This window comes from Budorcas taxicolor, chromosome 10, assembly GCF_023091745.1.
Source record: "Budorcas taxicolor isolate Tak-1 chromosome 10, Takin1.1, whole genome shotgun sequence".
NCBI classification, from domain to species: domain Eukaryota; kingdom Metazoa; phylum Chordata; class Mammalia; order Artiodactyla; family Bovidae; genus Budorcas; species Budorcas taxicolor.
In genome coordinates, this window is record NC_068919.1 from 80,609,412 (window position 1) to 80,633,095 (window position 23,684).

Consider the following 23,684-nt stretch of genomic DNA (forward strand, 5'->3'; position numbering starts at 1 on the left):
CAGAGAGAAACATGCTGCCAAACCCACAGCCTGAGACTTCTGACTGAAAATCTTATAAATCCCTTCTAGCTCTGGATCCAGGGAATTCAGATCAGCAGCATCAAAGCCTGTGCTGAAGACCAAAGGATAAACAGCCACGTACTGACTCCCTAAAATGAAGGATGCTGGGAGAACCTTAACAACAGGAGTGGTCAGGGCAATGAGGAAACGTTAAGTCGGACCAACACAGGAATTTTCCCAAGGTGCACGATGGTACTGCTTCCCAAAAAAAAAGTCAGCATGGCGCTGGCAATAATGAGGCTTGATTCTGCGGGGTGTGCTGTGAGGACAAGGAAACGGGGGCGGGGAGGAGGATTATTATAGTACACGTGATGAGGTGGTGAAGATCAGACTCACCCCAAGTGGAAATGTGGAGAATCTGATGGGGTACTTAAACCATTAGCTTTCTCCCGTCTCTGAGGGGATCTTCAATGAATAAAGAGAATCAGTAGCAGGCAACAGTAGATACATGCCGCTCAGCCTCTCCCACCTGAGAACCCTCAAGGCTGGGCTCCTGTTACGTCGCCAGCTGCCCTCCCCTTGCAAAGCCCACACCATGAAGGGATTGCAATAAGATGGCCCTGCTGGAATGGTCACAGGTCCATGACCTCCCTATCTGTGAGATAAACATCCCAGGGGCAGCCACAGCTTAATTAGCGGGGGTGGTGGTGGGGGGGTGGGGGGCTGTGAATCCATAGATAGCTGCTGATTACAGACAGGTGCATATGTTTCCTATAGAAACATACCGTTTTTTTAAAGGATGGGGATGCAAATTCACCTAACGTTGTTGAATTCAGTACAGCTTTTTGTCATTATATATTTTCTTCAGTCAACAGGAACTAACATTTAGAAATAGTATCATACAGAAGCTCTCAAAAATTCCCAACATTAAGTCTTTTCCTGAGATTTTATTTCTTCAGAGGAATTGATAATCATGAAAAACTAAGTCACATATTTTGAACTGCTTCAAAAGTGTTGAGGGCAAATCTATGTAAGAAGGAAGAAAATTCTAAAGTTAATGTTTTGTGTAATGTTGAAATGCAGTGAGTTTACTGGCAAGACAAAACATACATTGAAATGAAACAGAACCATTGAGACTGTTGGGATCCATAGCCAACCTGGCAAAGCCTACCTGGAATCACACTAATGTCAGAAATACCAAGGGATTCAGGGTGACTAGGTTCCTCAGCCCGAGCTCAACCCCACTCTAGCCAAGGCTCAAGGGACAGACTGGGGATTGCTTGCACTTCAGAATTTAGTACAGCAGAGCAACCAGGGGACTCCGTCACTGAATTCTTACACAGCTTAGGGAGGCCTGCCCTACATATCTAAATTTTCTGTTCCAAGGTAACGAGTGATTTCCAAAGACTGGCTTCAAAGAGTCCATCCTTCATGAACCAAAACTTATTTTCACCTTCTAGCATAGCAAAATAGATTTTGGACATGAAATCTTAGTATTCAGAGAAATAGCAAGGCCAAGGCCAGTTACAGGTTGAGGGCACCTTTAAGTCTAATAGTCAACCTTAGAAGCTCTTTGGAAAGCCACTAAAAAGGAGGAAGAGGGCTGCTGCTTATCCTCACACTCGGAAAAGTCAAGAAATATGGTTCTAGATTCTAACACAAGAATAAGAAGTATACCCCATCAGGTGCATTCTTCAGGTATGAAGCAGAATTGCATGAGAAGCGTGGAAGAATCATCAGAGTAAGTATTTACATAAGTTTATTTATGCAAGTTTACTATGAGCTAGCCCACCTTTTAAGGGACTTCCCAAAGATAAGCTTACTCAGGGTCAACTCCATGAGACGGGTATGGAGAGAATCCCCATTTAACAGATGAGGATACCTAAGGCCCCACTGCTGGGTGTGGAGGAGTCGGGATTCACACCCAGGCAGCCTGGAGTCAGCGTTCATGCACTTCACTACCACACTGCAATCAACTGGTCTATGAAAGACCAGGGCCCGTGGGCCACAAACCCTCAGTGAGAACACGAGCACATCCAAGGCAACAGGGCCTGCTGTGTGCTTTGTCCAGAGGGGTCTCTCACACATCAGCGTGGTTATGGGGTGGGCTCATAGAGAAGGGCTAGTGGCCCTGGAGTGATCTCTGCCTGCACCTCCAGGGCCGGGTAGCTCCGCCTGCCTCTGGTTCAGGACAAGCCTCTGCTCAAGAGCCCTGTCGTCTCGCCTTTCCTTCTCTCTCCTCTGGGCAGATGCTTTAAGGATAAGAGCCAGGTGTAAGTAAAACACAGGCGGAACTCCTCACAAGTGCCAAATGCTTGGGCTACTTGCTCCTCTGAACAGGATACTCCAGGGGCTGGCAAACTAACTCATGAGCTACATCCTGCCCAACACTTGTTTTTGTCCCATTTTACTGGAACACAACCATGTTCATTCATTCACATACTGTCCATGGTCTGTGGCTGCTTCTGCATTACCACCATGTGGGGCTGAGAAGTTACTACGGAGACCACATGGCCCACAAAGCCTAAAATACTTCCTACTGGGCCCGTTATGAAAAAACTGTGCCAACTCCTGAACAAGGCAATTGGAAAACCTTGTAAAGATCAAGAGGCATGTAATTTCTTTGAACAAGGTGAAACACACAACAGAGAAAAAGGTATTTCACGCCGCATTTTTAAAGGATTTCCCATCATCTGGCTCTTACCCTTCGTCTCCTGAGGCAAATTCCTTCTGACCAAGTGTACTTGGCCCCCATGTCCGCCCCTTCTTCTTGGGGGCCCTCTTCTCCTCCTCCTCCCCCTCCTCCTTGGGGATCACAGAGCTCCGGCCCCAGGTTTTGCTGCTTTCGCCTGGTGTCACTGTGAATAATAAAGGTCACATGGGATTAGGAAAACAGAGCGGTGTCCCCCTAAACTAGCGTCTCCCCGACCAGACACACACACTCACATAACTGGAGCTGCAGGTGTGGGGGAGTCAGACTTTGTGCCCAACTCTGTGCCCAACTCTGTGCCCCGCCGGGCACGTAAGGGAGTTCCCAGCCACCATTCACTCTGCGCCCTCAAAGTGCCAAATGTGGGAAAATCACCCAGATTCTTCCGAGTCCAGTGGAAGGTGGATACCCTGGCCAGCCAGTCACCAGAGCTCCAAACAGACCTGACTTTGGGAATGTGTTTTATTGGGGATAGGTGGGTGGGAACTGGCCTGGAGGATGATGTTGGGGGGAGGGGGGGAGAAAGTAGGTGGGAGAGATTAGGAGTAAAGATGATGTAAAAGTGAAGAAATTTTGGTAAGAAAGTGCTGGAAAGCAAGGAAGTGAGAAGTTCAACACTATGGAGAGGGAAGTTAGGGACTGGGAGCGGCAGGCCCGGAGAAATATAACAGAGAGGGGAGGAGGAACCTTCTCCTGACCCTGACACCTTAGAGCAAGGGCTAAAACCCAAATTCTTCAGAGACTGGCCTTTTATCATCAATGAGTAGAAGGAGTGTGTTAGTTGCTCAGTCATCTTCGACTCCACAACCCCATGGACTATAGCCCTCCAGGATCCCCTGTCCATAGAATTCTCCAGGCAAAAATACCGGAGTAGGTAGCCATTCCCTTCCCCAGGGGAGAATGGAAGGAGCCAGTTATCAAAAAACAAAGAGTTAATGGGACTGAGGCAAAATACCGAGCACACGAAAAAAAGAATCCACTGATTTGACTTGATTTTTCAAGGAAAGCCAAAAATTCAGGTCTTGGGGGGTTTTCTCTGGGATGAAATCTCTCTATCTTTAAATTAGCGCATATGCCCCTCCAACCTCTCCCTCCCACACACTAGGAATATATGTATATATGTGTGTGTATACCTAAGTTCTTTTTAATAAACACCATCATAAAATTGGCTCAGATTTGGACTATTGTAAAGTATTTGGCAAATTTACCTTGGAACCTGCAGTTTGACAAAGCCCCTTCCTAGGAAGCATGGACCAAAGAAACACCACGATGCCCCAAATATAGCAGAGGTCCCAAGTCCTAAATATACCAGATCCCAAGTCCAGGGTACCTTCATCACATCCCAAATTACTCTGTAATTCACTAAAGATCCCGCCAACACCCACAAACCCCTCTGCAGGTATCTGGCTAATAGTGAAAGGTAGAGGAGGCAGGGTCAAGTTCACGGAGAGGTGAGGTAATGGGGGTAAGGGCCTGCATACATATGTGAGTGCAAGCATGCTAAGTCGCTTCAGTCACTTCTGGCTCTTTGCAACACTATGGACTGTAGCCCACCAGGCTCCTCTGTCCATGGGGTTTTCTAGGCAAGAATACTGGAGTGGGTTGCCATGCCCTTCTCCAGGAGATCTTCCCAACCCAGGGATTGAACCTGCATCTCTGAGGTCTCCTGCATTGGCAGGCGGGTTCTTTACCACTAGTGTCACCTAGGAAGCCCTCACACGTGTGGATGTGTACACATATTGTCCAAGAGAGGTGGCAGAGTTAGGACGGAGCCAGCCTGACCAGTCTCTGGCTGGACAGAGCAGGGGACAGGTGGCCTGGTGTGTTCTGGCCCCAGTTAATTTGGGAAACAGACATACACTGGATGGCACGAAGGCGAGGGATGATGGTGGGGCTCGCAGGAGGACTGGACCGGCTGTTGATCAGACTCTTCCTTTTATCCATGGTGGGCGAGGCCTGTACCGTGAACTTGTGCTGGAAGTCTGCTTGGGGGAAGACAAACAGATGTGTGTGTTAGAATTTTCCCATCATCAAATTCTTATGAACTACAGGGATATATGGGCTCCCCTGGTGCCTCAGTAGTAGAGAATCTGCCTGCCAATGCAGGAGACTCAAGGTTCGATCTCTGGATTGCGAAGATCCCCTGGAGAAGGAAGTGGCAACCCACTCCAGTATTCTTGCCTGGGATCCCATGGACAGAGGAGCCTGGTGGGCTACAGTCCACGGGGTCACAAAGGAGCTGGACACTAGCAATTAAACAACAACAACAGGGATATGTGGTCCAAAACAGGAAATATAGCCAATATTTTATAATAACTATAAATGGAATATAACCTTTAAAAATGGTGAGTCATTATGTGTGCACCTGAAACTTGTATAATATTTCACATCAACTCTACTTCAATTGAAAAAAATTCCTATGAGAGAAATGACACTTGCTGGCAGCCTTGAGGGATGGGCACTATGTCCTGAGAAGCTCCGTTACAACTGGGAAATGTTCTCTTTTAGAATCATTTCTTTTTCCCATAGGGATGTGGCAGCTGGATGTATGTAGAGACGGAAGCTTCATTATCCAAGTGAACTTCATTAGACTGTTTTCATAAAGCTGTCCATGTAATGTACATAGAGGTAGCAAGTACCTACTTGGAATAAATTTTTTAAATATCATGAGACCTTGTCGATTATTCTGTGTGTGTGTGCTTAGTCACTTGGTTTTGTCTGACTCTTTGCGACCCTTTGGACTGTAGCCAGCCAAGTTCCTCTGTCCATGGGATTTTTCAGGCAAGAATGCTAGAGTGGGTTGCCACTTCCTTTTCTAGGGGATCTTCCTGACCCAGGGATAAAACCTGCATCTCCTGTGTCTCCTGAGTGGCATGTGGCTTCTTTACCCACTGAGTCACTGGGGAAGCCCAGTTGATTATTCTAAGAAATCTAATATAAAATACATAAACTACTCTGTCTCATATAATCTATTAGTACACATCTCCTTTTCTCAGGGACCAAAGCAGGGAGACCGATGCTTCTCATTAAGTGCAGGGTAACAGGATTAACCCATGGAACCTGAGAAAGTGAGGGAGATGCAGTTAATGGTCCAAGTTCCAGTTTATTCCAAAAGCGTTTACATCAGAGCATGAGGAATGTAAAATGTACATTCTCTGAGTTTCTAGGCTTCATTCTCCCCAACTATTGAAGGGCTTATCACAAAGATCTGCCTGTGGGCACCTAGGTTTCCCCTCTAGATGGTGATCTCCCTGGAGGTGGGATCCATGGCTTTTCTATCTGCTTCCTTAGCACACATCAAGATGCTGGCCCATGTTGCTCCAGAGATGCTTAAAGACTCTGTGTTGCCTGAAAAAAAAAATGCGCAGCAACACTCACTGAATTTCACTAACTGGATTCTCTTGTCTGTGCCTAAGCCACCATCCCAGTGCTTCGCTATTTTCCCTGGATTCCTTAGACTTCTAATAAGCCTGCTTCCTGGGGACTGACAGGCTCAGAATACAATGAACTTTTTAATCTACATAAACACACACTTGAGTACTCACCTCCCTCCGTGGGTACGTAAACTCCAAAGACTCTAATTCATAGTTTCTTACTTCTTTGCATTTTCCCAAGGTGGTACCTACTGCAAATGTACCTTTGCTCAACTAATGTGTTTCTGAAAGGTTACGTGTAAATCAAATTCTTAAACATTCATCCTAATCTCAACTGCACATAGATAACTAATTATTACGGAAACCCTGAGTTATTTTGCAGAGCCAGGAGTCTTCTTATCTCATAGGCACATACACACACTCACCCTGGGATTCTTTTACCCCAGTGACATCTTCATTCTCCAGGTTTTCCTACAGTAAGAATTTCCTGTATGCACGGCCATGCTTTCTAGCAGATTGGACCACGCCACGGTCAAGGCCTTGCCCTCATGTTCTGTGTGCAGTCACACTCCAAAATCCCCCTTGGAAGGGTGAAGCTTCTCAGCAGGCCAGGCTTTCCCTGGAATAGAACCTGGGGTTTCCAACCAGGTCTATAAGGAATCTGGGATCTCATGTTTCTGAGCCCAGTCCCTGGTTCCCACAGACCCCGTGGCGCATGAGCCCCTCGGCCCACTCATGCTTCCCCTAGGTTGTGCGTGCTCAGCTGCTTCAGTCGTGTCCGACTCTTTGTGACCCCATGGACTGTAGCCCACCAGGCTCCTCTGTCTATGGGGATTCTCCAGGCGAGAATACTGGAGTGGGTTGCCATGCCCTCCTCCAAGGGATCTTCCTGACCCAGGGATCGAACCCGCTGGTCTTAGATCTCCTGCACTGGCAGGCGGGTACTTTACCACGAGCCTCACCTGGGAAGCCCTCCCCCAGGTCTCCCGGGTACCAACCAGAAGGGAGGCTAATGCGATTTCCGTCCTTGAGCTTCAGCCGGCTCTTCCTGAACTTGCCCTTGCGCTTCTTGACCCGGGGCTTCTCCTGGCATAACTGGTGGATGATGATGTTGAGCTCTCGTTCCAGAATGTCGATCTCCCGCTCAGCGAGCTCCTGCTCCCGGCGCCGCAGCAGCTCCTCCTGGTTCTTCTGCTGGAGCGCGGCCCGCGTCAGCTCCTCTTCCCAGGTGCGTAGCTCCTGCCAGGCAGGTAGAACCATCAGAGAGAAGGGGGCACTCCCTGGGGCAGTGGGGGGGCTCACCCCTGGGAGAGCAGTGCTCACAGCAACCTGGACAGCTCTCCTCTAATGCCCCACACTTCACTCTCTAGAGGAGATGGAGGTGCTGGATAGCTAGTCAGCAAATGAACACCTGACCACCCCAAATGGTAAGGGAAGACAGGCTCAGAAGAGACATCCTGAGTACACAGCTAGGATAGCCACAGGCCAAGCCCTACAGAAGGGGACTGAGAGTTCCTGGTGCTGGAGAAGACTCTTGAGAGTCCCTTGGACTGCAAGGAGATCCAACCAGTCAAACCTAAAGGAAATCAACCCTGAATAGTGATTGGAAGGACTGATGCTGAAGCTGAAGCTCCAATACTTTGGCCACCTGGTGCGGAGAGCCGACTCATTGGAAAAGACCCTGATGCTGGGAAAGATTGAAGGCAGGAGGAGAAGGGAGCGATAGAGGATGAGATGGTTGGATGGCATCACTGACTCAATGGAGATGAGTTTGAGCAAGCTCCAGAAGACAGTGACGGAGAAGGAAGCCTGACATGTTGCATCCATGGGGTCACAATGAGTTGGACACAACTTAGGGAGTGAATAACAACAACACCTTGACTGATTGATTAAAATTATCTGTGACCAGGAAAAACAACAAAGTTTAGGTAGAAAATATAATCATAATCATATGATGATGATCATATAATCATATAATAGTCTCGGTTCTATTTTGATTTGTTTTTCTGTTACATAAAGGAAATTTTTTAAAAACCAGAGCCAACTTAAGGTAATCTAGCTTAAAAATGAGCCTGCTATAAATGAGTCATACTCCAGGCATCATCTAACGTGCAAATAAAAATAAATACATTCCCAGGGTGGCTGTTCAAAAGGCTCATGAGGCATGTCATCTAAATCTTGGTTCACTTTGGTTCAGTGAATCCACTGAAACATGTGGTTGAAACTTTCATCTTATCTTAAAGGGCAACCATGTGCTCTAGAGGGACAGAGACAGCCCAGCAAAGAGAAGCAAGAACACTTCCTGAAGTCTTTGCCAGACACTTGCTCTAGAAACACTACCACACTGGGTGGGCAGAACCTCTTCCTTGCCTTCCCTTTATCCTTCTGCGTGAATTTATAAATGAACTCAGCATGGAGTTCCTAGGAAGAGGCAGGAAATTACAGCATCAGGAAATAGGATAGAACCCAGGAAAGAGAATAAAGCATCCATAAACAACTTTATAGATTCTAAACTATTAACACTGGTTACTGTAGGCCCATGATGAAGTGAAAAAAGGCTGTGGCTCAACTGGTAAGGAACCCCACCTGCCAATGCAGGAGACACAAGCGATTCGGGTTCAATTCGTGGGTCGGGAAGATCTCTTGGAGAAGGGATGGCAACTCACTCCAGTATTCTTGCCTGGAGAATTTCACAGACAGAGGAGTCTGGTGGGCTACAGTCCACGGGGATGCAAAGAGTCGGACATGACTGAGCAACTAAGACTTTTACTTTAATGATTGAAATGGGGTGGGAGCAGAGGGTTAAAATTTCAGAAGCTTTCATGTCAACAACCTGAGAGAACCAGGTCTAAAAAGCGGGGACTTATTTTTTCTCCCCAATAAAGCAGCCAGAGCAACACTCCTGTGATTGGAACTTAAAATTCTCAACGAAATGCTCCACTCTAAGAAGTCATTCTGCTCTCGAAAAAAATATAGAAATGGAACCCAGGGCTAGAAAAAAAGTATGTGAACACATACTGGGGAAGCAGAGCAGCAGGCAGAGAACAGAAGACAGAACAGAGGCAAAATGGGAATAAAATATTCTGATGAAAGGAGTGTTTCATTCAACTTGCCTTCTGTTCGCAAGAATACCTGCTAATGTCCATCAAAGTGATAGAATAGAAATGAGAAGAGGGTGAGCACTTTGAAGGTTGGCTCATTAGTTGCTGATTAACCTTTGAATCAATGAACGAAAGAAATGAGGAGAGGAGAAGACAGTGTTATAAACGCAACCCTTCTTTATGGTAATATGCATTCATCACAAGTGCCTGAGAAATGAGCCTGAACTTCTGAACTTCTTCTGTGATGAACAGATTGACTGCTGTGTGCCCTCCAAATCCTTGGCTTTCTTGTTTTCACCATCAGAACAAAAACATGTAGAAGATTCAGAAAAATTATTCTTGGTTGGTTATTTTGCTGCTAAATGGGAAAGCTAAAATTAGTTCAAGCTACTCTCAGCCTTCCTAGGTCCTCTCTCCTACATGCTTTTGTCTAAGGAATGGCTTGAGTCTAAACTCCTTCCTTTAAGGAAATTCGAACCCCAGCCCAGAAACCAATCCATCTTCACATACAATGGAGCAGCAGGTTGAGCTAACCTGAAGAGTGAATTATATGGGAAACCAGGACATTTATGGAGTACTGGCCTATGGCACCATATACCTGGCACCCCTCCAACATGGTAAATCCCCTTCTTGTGGAACACCTATTTGGGCATCAACTCCGTACTATATAAATCACACCTTTCACATACAATGATTTAAGAGGAATCTCTCCAGAGAGAAAGCTCATCATCTATCCTTACCCTCACTTGCTGAACTCCAAGATTTATAATGGAGAGGCATCCATGCTCAAGGCAAGGACTCCAAAACAGAGTGGTTGAATCTGTGGCCTTGGGCAAGTTAAAATGGGCATCACATTTAATATGGAGGTAACAGCACCAACCTCACAGGGTTGTATTACCTAAAACAATTACTAGCTTTTTATGCAAGATTATGTAAGAATTCATATAAATTACTTAGAGCATGGCATATAGCCCATGCTCTACACGTGTTAGCTCTTATGAGAACTGGTTTGACTTTTCCTAGTATCTACTTTCTGACAAAATCCAGCCTTCATTTTTCTTACTGGTTGGTACCCTTATAGTGTCATCAATCAAAAGAAATAATCAGAGAACTATATTCAATATCCTATGATAAACCATAGTGGAAAAATATGAAAAGAATATAAACATATATATATACACACACATGTATACTTGCATCACTTTGCTGTACAGCAGTAACAAATGCAACACAGTAATTCAATTTGTTTTTGTAGCTCAGTCACTAAGTTGTGTCCGATTCTTCTGTGACCCCATGGACTCTAGCCTGCCAGGCTCCTCTGTCCATGAAATTCTCCAGGCAAGAATACTGGAGTGGGTTGCCAGTCCCTTCTCCAGGGGATCTGCCCAACCCAGGAATCGAACCTGAGTCTCCTGCGTTGGCAGGTGGATTCTTTACTGCTGAGCCACCAGGATAGCCCATAATTCAACTACACTTCAATAAAAAATAACTTTAAAAAAAGAAAACAGGAGTTAGTGATTCAAAAAAGGTCAGGAACTCTGGGGTTCTTCTAGTTGGAATATAATTAGTAATTGGAACAGTCTCTTTCAATCATTCTGCTCAATGGTCAGTGAGGATCCACCCCCTCTCCGAGCTAAAGAATTGTCACAAGCTCATTGCATCCCCCTGCAGAATGCTCCTGACTTGCCAAACAGTACCCTGGTGGCTCGCTGGTAAAGAATCCACCTGCCAGTGCAGGAGACATGAGTTTGATTCCTGATCTGTGAAGACACCCTGAAGAAGAAAATGGCAACCCACTCCAGTATTCTTGACTGGGAAATTCCACAGACAGGAAATTCCATAGAACAGAATTAGAGGAGCCTGGTGGGCTACAGTCCATGGGACCACAGAGTCAGACACGACTAAACACAGAGTCAGACACGACTAAACAACAAAACCAGGCTTAGGCTTGCTATGCTGCAGCAAAACATCTACATCTTCAGATCAGCTCTGGAAATGATTTTTAAGTTATTTGTTTAGGGAACAACAATGATATTGGAAAGAAGAGACGGTTTTGGAACCAGAAGGCCCTGGTTCAAGATTCTGCCTCCTCATTTACTAGGTGTATGACTTTAGGTAGGTACTGATCTGCTAAGATACTGCTCTGAGATGCAAAAGTTAATAACACCTGCCCTACATGCTGTAGCAGAGGGCATAAAACTCCTGGATAAAACGGATGAAAAGGTCTCTTCATACCTTCCAAGTGAAAGAACTGGGAAGCCATGAAGACAATTTTAGACACTACTATTATATTGCTTTCCGAATTTCCACAGTGGGGAGTGAGAATGGAAAGAAGAAATTAACCAAGTCTACCCATGGACATCCCTCGTGCCCCGAGCTGCAGGTCCTGAGGAACAAGCAACATAATTGCTTTGATTTGGATTAGCTTCCTCCATGTGGACCCTGACTGTTAGCTAGATACTACAGCATAAAACGGGGCCATTCAGAGAATGGTCACCAAAACCAAAAGGCAGATCTCTAATGGGCTATGAGTCTCTGAACTCCTCAGTTGGTTCAGCCTTTGAGCCCTTTCTCATGGTATTTTTAACCCATGTGCTGTTTCTGATCCTGATCCCCAAAGACACTGGCAGGATGTTCTGCTAACTGTTCTCAGTGTTCAAGTATCCCTATATCCTGTTAACCCCCTTTGACGAGTCCATTGCAGAACCAAGACACCTTTCTAGAACCTTCTTGTAATTTGTCCAGCCGCCAGAGTGAGACAACCTGTTGGTACTTGCCCAGTGGTGCTCCTCCTCCAGTTTGGACAGTGAAGTAGATCCTCTGCAAGGACACCTTTGGACTCATGACTTCCCTTACTTATTCCTGTGCGTGCATGCTTGGTCACAGTTACTTCAGTTGTGTCCAACTCTTTGTGACCCTGTGGACTGTAGCCCACCAGGCTCCTCTGTCCAGGGGATTCTCCAGGCAAGAATACTGGAGTGGGTTGCCATGCCCTCCTCCACTTATTCCTACCACATCTCCAAAAGAGAGAAAAACTCTCTTATCGTTTCAGGTCACACCTGAGGCCTGGAGAACACTCCACATAAAGCCAGGAAGGAAAAAGCTGCTTTGATATCACAAACCAAGCAGGAAGGTGGCCGCATCACAGTCTTGCTCAGAGGCCCCAGTGGAGAAGGTCCACTGAGTCAACGCACACCTTCCGCTTCTCTTTCTTACCTTTTCTTTGGCCCTGAGTTGGTCAAACATCTCCTGAATCTCGTGCTTCCAGTCATCCTGCAGGCAGTGGAAGGAGTCCTTGGGCATCTCAAAGAAACCAGACTCCTCTATGGTAGTTAGCTGGTCCAGGATACTCGTGAAAGATGGGCGTGAATGGGGGTCAGGATTCCAGCAATCTGCATGGAGCACACGAGTCAGGAAGCATGAATGGACAGAGGCAGACGGAAGACTTAGGATGTCACGTGACCTCATCTGACAGAAAACCATCTCCCATCTCTCATTTCTTCTTCCAGAAACAGAGGAACTGGCATTGAGGGAAGCCCCAACAGGTCTCAGGAGGTAAAGCAAGCTGCCCAGCATCACAGTCATCAAGAGGGAAACTGGAAACACAGCACAGCAACTCTGCACCCACTCTGTTCTCCTCATTTAGCAGAAGAAAGGCAAGTCCAAAGAGTTTTCGTGCGTAAAGTACAACCACCACAGTTTATCAAGTTAGTATAATACATGATTCCGGGTGTGACAGTGGGTAGTTACACCTTGGGCCTCGATTTCCCGCAAATAAATGAGCTACCCTTCCCCTCCTCGATGTGCTGATGAGATGAAAAGCACGAGCAGGGGGCCCAGAAAAAGCGAATTCTATCTACTCGCAGCTCAGTCCCTAACTAATGGAGTGGCTATCTATCCATTTAACCTTTCTCAGCTTAGGGTTTCTCACTGATAAAAATCATAGGACCTAACTAGATGGCTTTTAGAATTTCTCTCTTCTTGGATCGCCTTCATTTCTACACATAAGACACTCAGAGGTCTTGAAATAGAAGCTACTATCCTTTCTTATTTTGCATTAACTAATATACCGCAGCACTGGATAGCAGCCTTTAGTTTCTAAGTTAAGTTCTATAGTCACTAGATGGACAGAAGGGACGTGGGTGACACCAGTGTAGCAGGGTGCTGATATCATCTTGAGCTAACTCTTGTAACCATCTTTAGGATTCCTCCTCGAGTGACTCCTACTTCACCTCCTCTTCCAGTTACTGGTCATGCAGAACTGGCCACACTCTATCCACTGCTGACAGAAAGGTCAAACAGTCTCCAGTTTTGTTCCAGCCAGGGGTCACTCACCTTCCATGAGTTTGGCAAAAGGTTCCGGGCATGTAGAAGGAATGGGAAGGGCGAGCTTGTTCATGGCCACTCCATAAGCGACTGCTAAGCCATCGATTCCCCGGAAGGGCACCTCACCAGTCAGGAGCTCCCAAAGCAGCACCCCGTAGCTAGGGAGAGGAAGAAGACAGAAGTCATACAATGAACCACAGCTGTAACTTCATTGACATAGCTCATGAGGCTTTGACGAGCATCCCACATCTTCTCTAACATGTAGGGAGACTTACAGAACAGACATACTGCCAGAATATAAAAGGGAGGCCAAGCCCTACTGGCTATGAGCAAAAACTCTGGAGTCAAGCACACTAGGTTTCAAAGTCTTATTCTTCAAATTCCTCATCTGTGAAGTGTGAATAACATGAGCAGTTGGACAAGGCTATCGTGAAATGAATGCTCTATTGTTTAAATCACTGCTCAAGGGCCACAGCTATTCTGTGGTTGCTATTGTGAATGTAATAAACTGGATGAAGAGGAAGGCTCCCAGGAATATATTTTTTTCTGCTTTAAGAAAAATTCAGCTTTAGTCACAAGATATATTATTTTCTTTTAAATTTTATTTAAGTATAGTTGATTTACAATGTTGTATTTAATTTCTACCGTATAGCAGAGTGATTCAGTTCAGTTCAGTCACTCAGTCGTGTCCAACTCTTTGTGACCCCATGGACTGCAGCACACCAGGCCTCCCTGTCCATCACCAACTCCCGGAGTTTACCCAAACTCATCTCCATTGAGTCGGTGATGCCAGCCAGCCATCACATCCTCTGTCATCCCCTTTTCCTCCTGCCCCCAATCCCTCCCAGCATCAGAGTCTTTTCCAATGAGTCAACTCTTCACATGAGGTGGCTAAAGTACTGGAGTTTCAGCTTTAGCATCATTCCTTCCAAAGAAATCCCAGGGCTGATCTCCTTCAGAATAGACTGGTTGGATCTCCTTGCAGTCCAGGGAACTCTCAAGAGTCTTCTCCAACACCACAGTTCAAAAGCATCAATTCTTCGGTGCTCAGCTTTCTTTATAGTCCAACTCTCACATCCATACATGCCCACTGGAAAAACCACAGCTTTGACTAGACGGACCTTTGTTGGCAAAGTATTTGCTTTTTAATAGTATATACACACACACACACACTCCCCCCACATATATACTTTTTCATATTCATTTCCATTATGGTTTATCACAGGATATCATGTATAGTTTCCTGTGCTATACAGTGTGCGTGTGTGCTCAGTTACAGTCATGTCCAACTTGACCTCATGGACTGCAGCCCACCAGGCTCCTCTGTCGATGGGATTTCCCAGGCAAGAATACTGGAGTGGGTTGCCATTTTCTCTCCAGGGGATCTTCCCAACCCAGGGATCAAACCCATGTCTCTTGCACTGGCAGGCCAATTCTATAATACTGAGCCACTTGGAAAGCCCATACAGTAGGACCTTATTGTTTATCCATCCTACATATAATGGCTTGCAATGCTAATCCAAAACTCCCCTCCCCTTTGGCAACCACAAATCCGTTTTCTACATCTGTGAGTCTGTTTTTATTTCGTAGATATGTTCATTTGGGTCATATTTTAGATTCTATGTATAAGTGACATATATAGTGTTTGTCTTTCTCTTTCTGACTCACTTCACTTAGTGTGAGAATCTCTAGGTCCATCCTGTTGCTGCAAATGGCACTACTTCATTCTTTTGAATGGCCAGGTGATAGTCCATTGAATATATATACCACCCACATCTTCTTAAACCAATCATCTCTTTACAGGCATGTGGGTTGTTTCCATGGCTATTGTGAACAGTGCTGCTTTAAACACAGGGGTGCATGTATCTTTTCAAATTACAGTTTTGTCTGGGTATATGCCCAGAAGTGGGACTGCTGGATTATATGGCAACAGATACATTGTTTGTTTAGCTTTAGAAAAGCAGAGAGATGACCACCAGAAATAAACAGATTTTGTTCCTGTGAAAGATTTCTTTCAGTGCCCATTTGGCTGAGTAGATTCTTGCCCATGACCAGCATGAGTACATCCATAACAATGAACTCTGTCTAATTCAAAGGGGCGAGTTTCACAAGGGTGGACTGCAATGGTGCAGTGGGGCAAGCTTCAAGTTCCCTCCCTACCTTTTAAATGCACATGAAGAATTTATTTTCATTTGTCCTTGGAGTTAGAAAACTGGGAATACAGAGTTGAGTGGAATAATTATCCTATGAATTCACAATCACTACCAGGCAAACTCATGTAGTGTTATTAACTACTCATGTAATTATTCCTTCCAGGAATAACTCAGGAACAAAAACCATGAGGCCATGAGCAGTCAGAAGAGGGGCTTTCCTTATATTTGCAACACGAACCTCAATTTTTTGGTAATACTCATCGGTAGTTTACAATCAACAAGAAGACATATTAATGGTAAAAAGAATAATAAACCCAGTAACTATTTGACCATGGCATCTCGCACATACCGCCTGCTAAGACACTTACCAGTGTCATCTTGAATCCCTACAACAAACCTGCAAGATAAATATTATCATTTTTCAGATGAGGAAAGTTAAGTTTTACCCACATCTATTAAGGGCGTATTGGAGAAGGAAATGGCAGCCCACTCCAGTGTTCTTGCCTGGAGAATCCCAGGGATGGGGGAGCCTGGTGAGCGTCCGTCTATGGGGTCGCACAGAGTCAGACACGACTGAAGCGACTTAGCAGAAGCAGCAACAGCATTAAGGGTGTATACAGAGTAAGTCATAGTGGACCTGGACCAATTCTCAATTCTTTCTCCCTAGCATGCCCTTCTACCATTTCTCTCTGCTTGGTAAACTCTGCTAATTATATTTCAAGATCTGATTAAAATGCACCACCATTTATTCATTCATTTTAAACATCTAATATGCATCAAACTCAATGCCAAGCACTAGAATATAGGATTAAAACACACAGATCTTATCCACAAAGAAATCAGAGAGAGGAACAGAAAAAACACTACTTAGAATACAGAGAGAGAAATCACAACAGAAATACTATGAGGGCGCAAAGGAAGGTCACCTACATCAGACCAGGACAAAGGCAGGAGGCAGCTAAACCCTGAGCAAAACTTTGCTAAGGGAGGGACAGAGGCCAAGGATCAGCATAAAAAAGGGTGTGGACTTGCCCTCAAAGGGCCCCCAGTGGCCTGGCATGGCTCCAAAGGAAAGCAACGTGCCCACCTCTGTGCCAGGGCATCCCAGGGGTCTCTACAGAGGGACCCTCAGAGTGGACTGGCTAGTCTCCTTGGGCAATGTCTTTCTCCCAGTGAGCCCTCCAGATACTATACATTTTTCTCATGTATTTTGACAGGGTTGGGGGAATAGCCTAGTAGACTGGTAGTTACAGGTCTTGTCTTGTCCTGACAGGAAGTTGGATTTTAGTCTGAGACTGATGGGAACAATTGGACGCTTCAGGAAGCCTTTCCTGACACCCCGACGTGTTACTCAGCCCTTCAGTTGTTTGTTTACCAGCCTGTGGTCTCCTAAAGGGCAGGGACAACCGGTTCATAACCTTTGCATTCTCAGGACCTTGCCCAGGCTCTGGTACGCCTACACCCTCACATAGTGAATGAGCTGATGCGTGGATGTAGGAGTGAGGGCACAGCCAGACTGTCCCACAGGCTGCACCAGGTGCCGCAGAGTAAGCCCCAAATACCATCAGGAACTGCACCAGGGCACTTCTGGCCAAACCTCTCAGGTGACTTATCCAGACAGCAGCCATGCTGGGCAGCACCCATCAAGGGACCTCTACGAGTTCTAGGCACTGCTACCTAGATTCCATGCTAGAGTCATTCCCGTGTATGGCTGTGTTCCTGGCACTACTGCCTACTTCTAGTCTGAGGAATAAAAACTCAATGTTCCCCAAACCCCTTTCTTCCATATAGGTAAAGACAATCGATATCCCAACCCTAATGACCTGGAAAAACAGGGTGTTTTCAAAGATCCAAACGTATCCAAAGATCCAAACGTATCCTGTCTGTGTCCTCGAGTCCTGCCTGCTATGGTTTTTACACTGTGTTCTACTCCAGAGTGATGTTTCAGGCCACCAGGAAGGGGGAGGAGCCAGGGGCCCTCCCCTCCAGCTTCCACAAGGGCAGCTCTACTCTCACCTGTCCTGGTCCTTTGTTCATGGGCATTCCACTCCATCTGAAGGGCTCTGCAACAAGGAGAAGTGGGAGAAGTGCTGCTCAAGAAAGACTTAGACTTAAGCCAAATGCCTGCTTTAACACTTAGAGCCGTGTGACCTTGAGAAAGCAAGTTCACCCCTCCAAACCTGTTTCCTCAACCGTGTAACAGAGCCAGCAATCCCAACACCTCACAGAAGAGTTGCAAGGGACAAATAACAATAACTACCCAGCATCCTGAAACTGCCACCTATTGCTGGAAAATGCTGCGTGCTCCTCACGGCAAGGGCCTGAGATGAGAAAGCGTCTGGAGGGGCACTAGCATTCAGGGAAGGAGCCCTTCTGGGGATGAATTAACCAGTCAAAGTGTTCCTCTGCCAATGTTCCTCTGTATTTTTATAACAGAAGGTGGGTGATATAAATGAAGGTCTGGTGTTCCTTTGGCAGGAATAGAGTCCCAAAGGGGGACTGGAGAAACACCCAGTAAGTGGATCTGAGCCGCTGGGGAGAGGTAGACATGATTTACCTTGGGTTTAGCCTATTTTCTTGCCCTCCCAGGGTTAAGAGAAGGTCAAGAAGTCTGTTCAAGACCATTTACAAGTGGCCTCCCGGAAGCAGCTCAGCTAGAACTCTGCTTCAGCATCCCTTCCACTGAGAGAACTGCCAGCTCTCACAGGGCTGCCAGTCATTTCCCAAGAGTCCTCAGAGCCCAACCTCAAACCCTTGGGAATGCACCCTGTGTCAATCATTAACCACCTTCAGAGGTGCAGTAATCCTTTCCACGGGTAATGATGGATGTGGGGGAGGGGTGAAGGAAAGGCTGAGAGTGAACACCTTCCGAACCAAAGGTACAGCAATTCTGCACCTGTCCTGGGCCAGAGCTGTTTTTCTTATTAACCTGCATGGACTTTAAGACTGTCAGCTCAGGGGTCCACTCTCTAAAAGGAGATGGTGTCCCTTGAATGGGCTCCTGTACTTGGTCATCAGCTGGGACCCCATGTTGCAGGAACCACACTGACCGTTTAATAATTTTGGCAAAGACAACTGAACTACTATACATGAATGCACTTTGCAAACTGTGAGGTAGCATACAATTGCTCTTCTTATTGTTAACCAGACCCTCATTCAAAATGACAACATATTTACTAATTTATTTACAAATATACATGTTAATATATTTATTGACATAATAAATACTTATTAACATGGCAATGTGGGGACTTCCCTGGTGGTCCAGTGGCTAAGACTCTGTGCTCCCAATGTAGGCGACCCAGGTTCAATCCCTGGGGAATTAGATCCTGCATGCTGCAACTAAAGATTCCACATAGATCCCACATGCCCCAAACCAAAGATCCCGTGTATGACAACTAAGCCCTGGCACAGCCAAATAAATAAGTTAATTAAAAATAAATACTGGAAAAAAACCAAAGAGCAAAAATCATAAAAAATACACATAACCATTTTTTAAAAAAAGCATGAGCATTCATGTAAAAAAGGATAAATACCAAAAAAAAAAAAAATAGGCAATATGTTCATGCTGCATTACATTCAAAAAGTTAGCTTACAAAACAGAAATGATCCCATTTTAAGGGACGGGTGGGTGATCATGGGAACAGGAATAAACACACCAAAATGTCATCATAGATTATCTTTAGAAGTGTGCTGTGGGTGATTGTCTTCTTTTCTTTCTTTTTCTCTTTTGTTTATCCATATTTTCCAATTTTTTTTTCTGCAGTGAACATGTTTTCCTTCTATCATTTAAAAAACTTAAAATCGTTAACAAAATGCCCCCACCTCATCCTACACACCACAGGTAAGGAGCCACCATGGGAGGATGCCCTCCGACTGTCACCACTGCCCTCCCTGCACAGCACAGCCAGAGGGAAAGAATGTCTTCTTGAGGGAGTCTGGGCCATTCTCATCCTACCCCCCATCACAGCATGGAAGAGGTCCAGAGAACTATCCTTGAAGAACACTGAGACACACTCTGCTGGCCCTGGGCACCTGGCAACTGCAGAGCCCCAAGGCCCTGGATGAGTTCAGCAGAGTGAAGGCAGGTAGGGGAGCGCAAGGAAAGGTGGTTGGACTCAGGCTCAGCCCAGCATCTGACACTGAAACCATACCATTACCTCCCGCACTGAAGGCCCATAAGGTAGAAACGAGATAGGAATAAAATGACACCTGGAGGATATCACGCTTGCTTTGCAGAAAACCAGGGAAACCACAGATACAGAAAACAACCTGCTGAGAGCCTCCTTCAAGGCACATTGAGGGACTAGGACAACCAATAGTGAACTTAGATAAGGAACTTCACACATTACAGGCTGAAAATCCACCTCACGTAATGTAAGGAAGCCCCCTGAATTTGCGCATGCAACCCACGCAGTGGCATGAAGAGCAGTCGAGACTGTGCAAAGAACTCCAGAAACTGAAAATCACTTTCCACCAATCATTTCCCAGTCCCTTCCCCTCTTATCCCCTACTTCCACATAAATATCCCACTCAACAGCTGATTGATTTGTTGTTGTTTAGTCACTAAGTGATGTCCAACTCTTTGTGACCCCACGGACTGCAGTACACCAGGCTTCCCTGTCCTTTACCATCTCCTGGAGTTTGCTCAGATTGATGTCCATTGAGTTGGTGATGCCATCCAACCATCACATCTTCTGTCATCCCCTTTTCCTCCTGCCCTCAGTCTTTTCTATAGCATCAAGGTCTTTTCCAATGACATGCCATCAGGTGGCCAAAGTATTGGATCAATCGATTAGGGAGACAGATCTGAGCACTGCTTCCTGCTTGGCTGCACTGCAATAAAAACTTTTTCTCTGCAAAAGTCTCGGTGTTAGGTCTTTCTATTATGCAGCAGGAAGTGAGCACACTTGCTTGGTCATAACACAGAGTAAGTAATTTTAAAATAAACATTTCTTGAAGGAGTAATGCATTATAAGTCAGTTTGGGAACCAGTTTGTCCTGAGTTCCTAGACATGCTTTGGCCCTCTTGGGACATCCTGCTAGGTCTCAGGCATGATGGACCATGGGCCAATCCCCCTGGAAAAGGGTGCCCAAAGTACAGGATTAAGAGTACACAGATGGTGAAGTGGCTACAAGCACAGATTTTCAAGAGACACATATCTAGTTCAAATCACAGCTTTACCTTTAGCACCTGGGTGAACCTAGGGAACTAACTTCAATCATCTAAGCCTCAGTTCCCTCATCTGTAAAATGGAAATAAGAATACCTACTTTTGGAGTCATCTCCAAATTAAAGACAAGCTGCTTCCTATGGATAAGCTCTCTTTCCCCTTTTCTGTGGGATATAAATACAATACTTCTGCAGAAGTAACTGTCACTCAGATGTAACTGATCAGATAAGAACAACATGCTGAGGGATCCTGAAAGAATCTGAGTTCCTAAACGATCTCAAGGTGCACAGCTCTTCCACCAGTTTGGACAGGCTGGACTACTCCTTGAAAAAGAAATACATTTCTTTCATTGGTAGGTCTCTTTGTAATAGCCAATTAGATTAATACATCAACTAATCTAATTAGCCAACAGTCAAGTAATGAAAGTGTTAAGTTGAAGTGTATGAAATTGCTGTTTTTGTGGGTCAAAAACAGTTGACTATCAAGATATAGCTTAACCTAATGAGATCTGGTCAAATATTTGAAGGAAAGGAAAACTTTCTTTACAATAGCTACTTCCCCCTGTAATTAATGTGCATGGAAATAAGATTCAATATTCAGAAGCTATAAAGCATCATTGAAAGAAATTAAAGAAGGTCTAAATAAATAGAAAGATATCCCATGTTCATGGATTGGAAGACTTAGTATTACTTAGATGGCAATACTCCCCAAGGTGGTCTAAAGATTTAACACAATCCTTACAAAATTCTAGCTGCCTACTTTTCAGAAAAGGACAAAAAGGTCCTAAAATTCATGTGGAAATTGAAGAGATCCAAATAGCCAAAATAATCTTGAAAAAGAAGAAAGTTGGAAGACTCACACTTCCTAATTTCAAAATTTACTAGAAAGCTATAGTACTTAAAAACAGGTGACATTGGCATAATGGTAGACACAGATCAGTGGAGTAGAAGTGGGTCCAGAGATAAACTCTTACACTGTGGCAAACTGCTTTTTGACACGGATGTCAAGACAATTCAGTAAGGAGAAAAACAGTCCTGTCAACAAGTGGTTCTGGGACAACTAGATAGCCACAGGAAAAATAATGAAATTATGCCCCCACCTCACACCACATACAGAAATTAAGTCAAAATGGAACAAAGACCTATACGTTAAGAGCTAAAATTATAAAACTCTTAGAAGAAAACAAAGGTATAAAACTTCATGACTTGGTTTCTTGGATAGGACACCAAAAAGCACAACCAGTCAAAAAATAGCTGATAAACTGGACACCAAAATTTTAAAATGCTTATGTTTCAAAGGATAACATCAAGAAAGTGAAAAGAAAATGCACAGAATAGGAGAAAATGTTTGCAAACCATGTACCTGATAAGGTTCTTGTATGTAGAATATATAAACGTAAAAATGTTTCAACATAAAAATGTAAGGATTCAATATAACTCAATTTTAAAACTGGTAAAGGATTTGAACATATTTATTCAGAGAAGATATACAAATGACCAATAAGCACATGAAAAGATGCTCAAGATCATTAATTAGGGAATACAAATTAAAAGCACAATGAGATACCACTTTACATCCACTAAAATGGCTACAATAAAAAATAACTAGTGTTGAGATGATATAGAGAAATTGGAACACTCGTGTGTTGCTAACAGAAAGCCATGGTAAACAAAAAAATTATTTGGCACTTCCCAAAAAAGTTAAATAAAGAATTACCATATGGCTCAGAAAATTTCTCTCTTAGGTATATACCCAAGAGAACTGAAAACATATGTTCACACAAAAACTTACACACAAATGTCTGCAGCAGCATTATTTACATTAGACAAAAAGTGAAACAACCCCAAAGTCCAACTAATGAAATGAATAAACAAATTGTGGTATATCCATACAATGGGATATTATTCAGCTATTAAAAAAATGAAGTTCTGGCGCATGCTACAACATACATGAATCCTGAAAATACGCAAATGAAGGAAGTCAGACACAGAAGACCCCTTACCATGTGATTCCATTTATACAAAATGTCCCAAACAGGCAAATCCATCAAGACAGAAGGTGAATTAGTGGTTTCCAGAGAGTGAGGGCAGGGATAGGAGATATTGGGGAATGACTGCTAGTAGGTATTGAAGGCTTTTTTGAGTGATAAAAAATATTCTGCTTGTCATGGGTTGAATGGTGGCCCCAAAAGGTACATCCAAGCCCTAATACCTAGAATCCTTATTTGGAACAGAATCTGTCCTATAGTCTCTGGAGAGAGCACGACTGGAGAGAGTCCAGAGAGTCTCTGGAGAGAGACTTCAGATTCAGACTTCTGGCCCCTCGACTAAAAATTTCTACTGTTTTAAGCCATCAGGTTTGTGGTAATTTGTTAAAGCAGCTTTAGGAAACTAGTAACAATGATGATTAATGTAGAACCATGTAAATTCACACACACAAAAAAACATTGACTTAAATATATTTTAAAAGGTACACCTTATGGTATGTGAATAATATCTCAATAAAGCTGTTATTTAAAATACACACACAAACAAGCTCGCTTTATAACACAGTGAGAAGCAACAGCTTCATAGACAAAATATAATGATGATCTGTAAGTCCTTGGACTTCTAGATATAAAGATGATCTAAAGTCTTTTCTTTTGTATACCAAGGTGATGCTACTATCTCACAGCCATATGGATGCTTAGATTCTGTAGATGTTCACCCTCCCATTATTGGGAACAAGATCTTTAGCTCCATGTCTTTGCGACCTTTTGGGCGGACATTAACTAGAGGGAGGGTTGGTCTAACCTTTGACCCTGCAGTTCTGGGCACATGCTTGAGACCCATCTTCTCATGTCTTTAT

At 44.5% G+C, this 23,684-nt stretch overlaps 1 protein-coding gene across 1 annotated transcript in view; it reads right to left on the reverse strand.

Annotated features, from left to right (window-relative positions):
- Positions 1 to 23,684, reverse strand: part of MAP3K9 (mitogen-activated protein kinase kinase kinase 9) — a 78,651-nt gene that overhangs the window by 6,808 nt on the left and 48,159 nt on the right. The window contains exons 4-9 of the mRNA XM_052646445.1: positions 13,521 to 13,669; positions 12,402 to 12,577; positions 7,083 to 7,323; positions 4,570 to 4,692; positions 2,705 to 2,858; positions 397 to 465 (exon numbers count right to left, since the gene is read on the reverse strand). Coding sequence (XP_052502405.1) covers positions 397 to 465; positions 2,705 to 2,858; positions 4,570 to 4,692; positions 7,083 to 7,323; positions 12,402 to 12,577; positions 13,521 to 13,669 — 912 coding nt within the window. The remainder of the gene's footprint in view (positions 1 to 396; positions 466 to 2,704; positions 2,859 to 4,569; positions 4,693 to 7,082; positions 7,324 to 12,401; positions 12,578 to 13,520; positions 13,670 to 23,684) is intronic.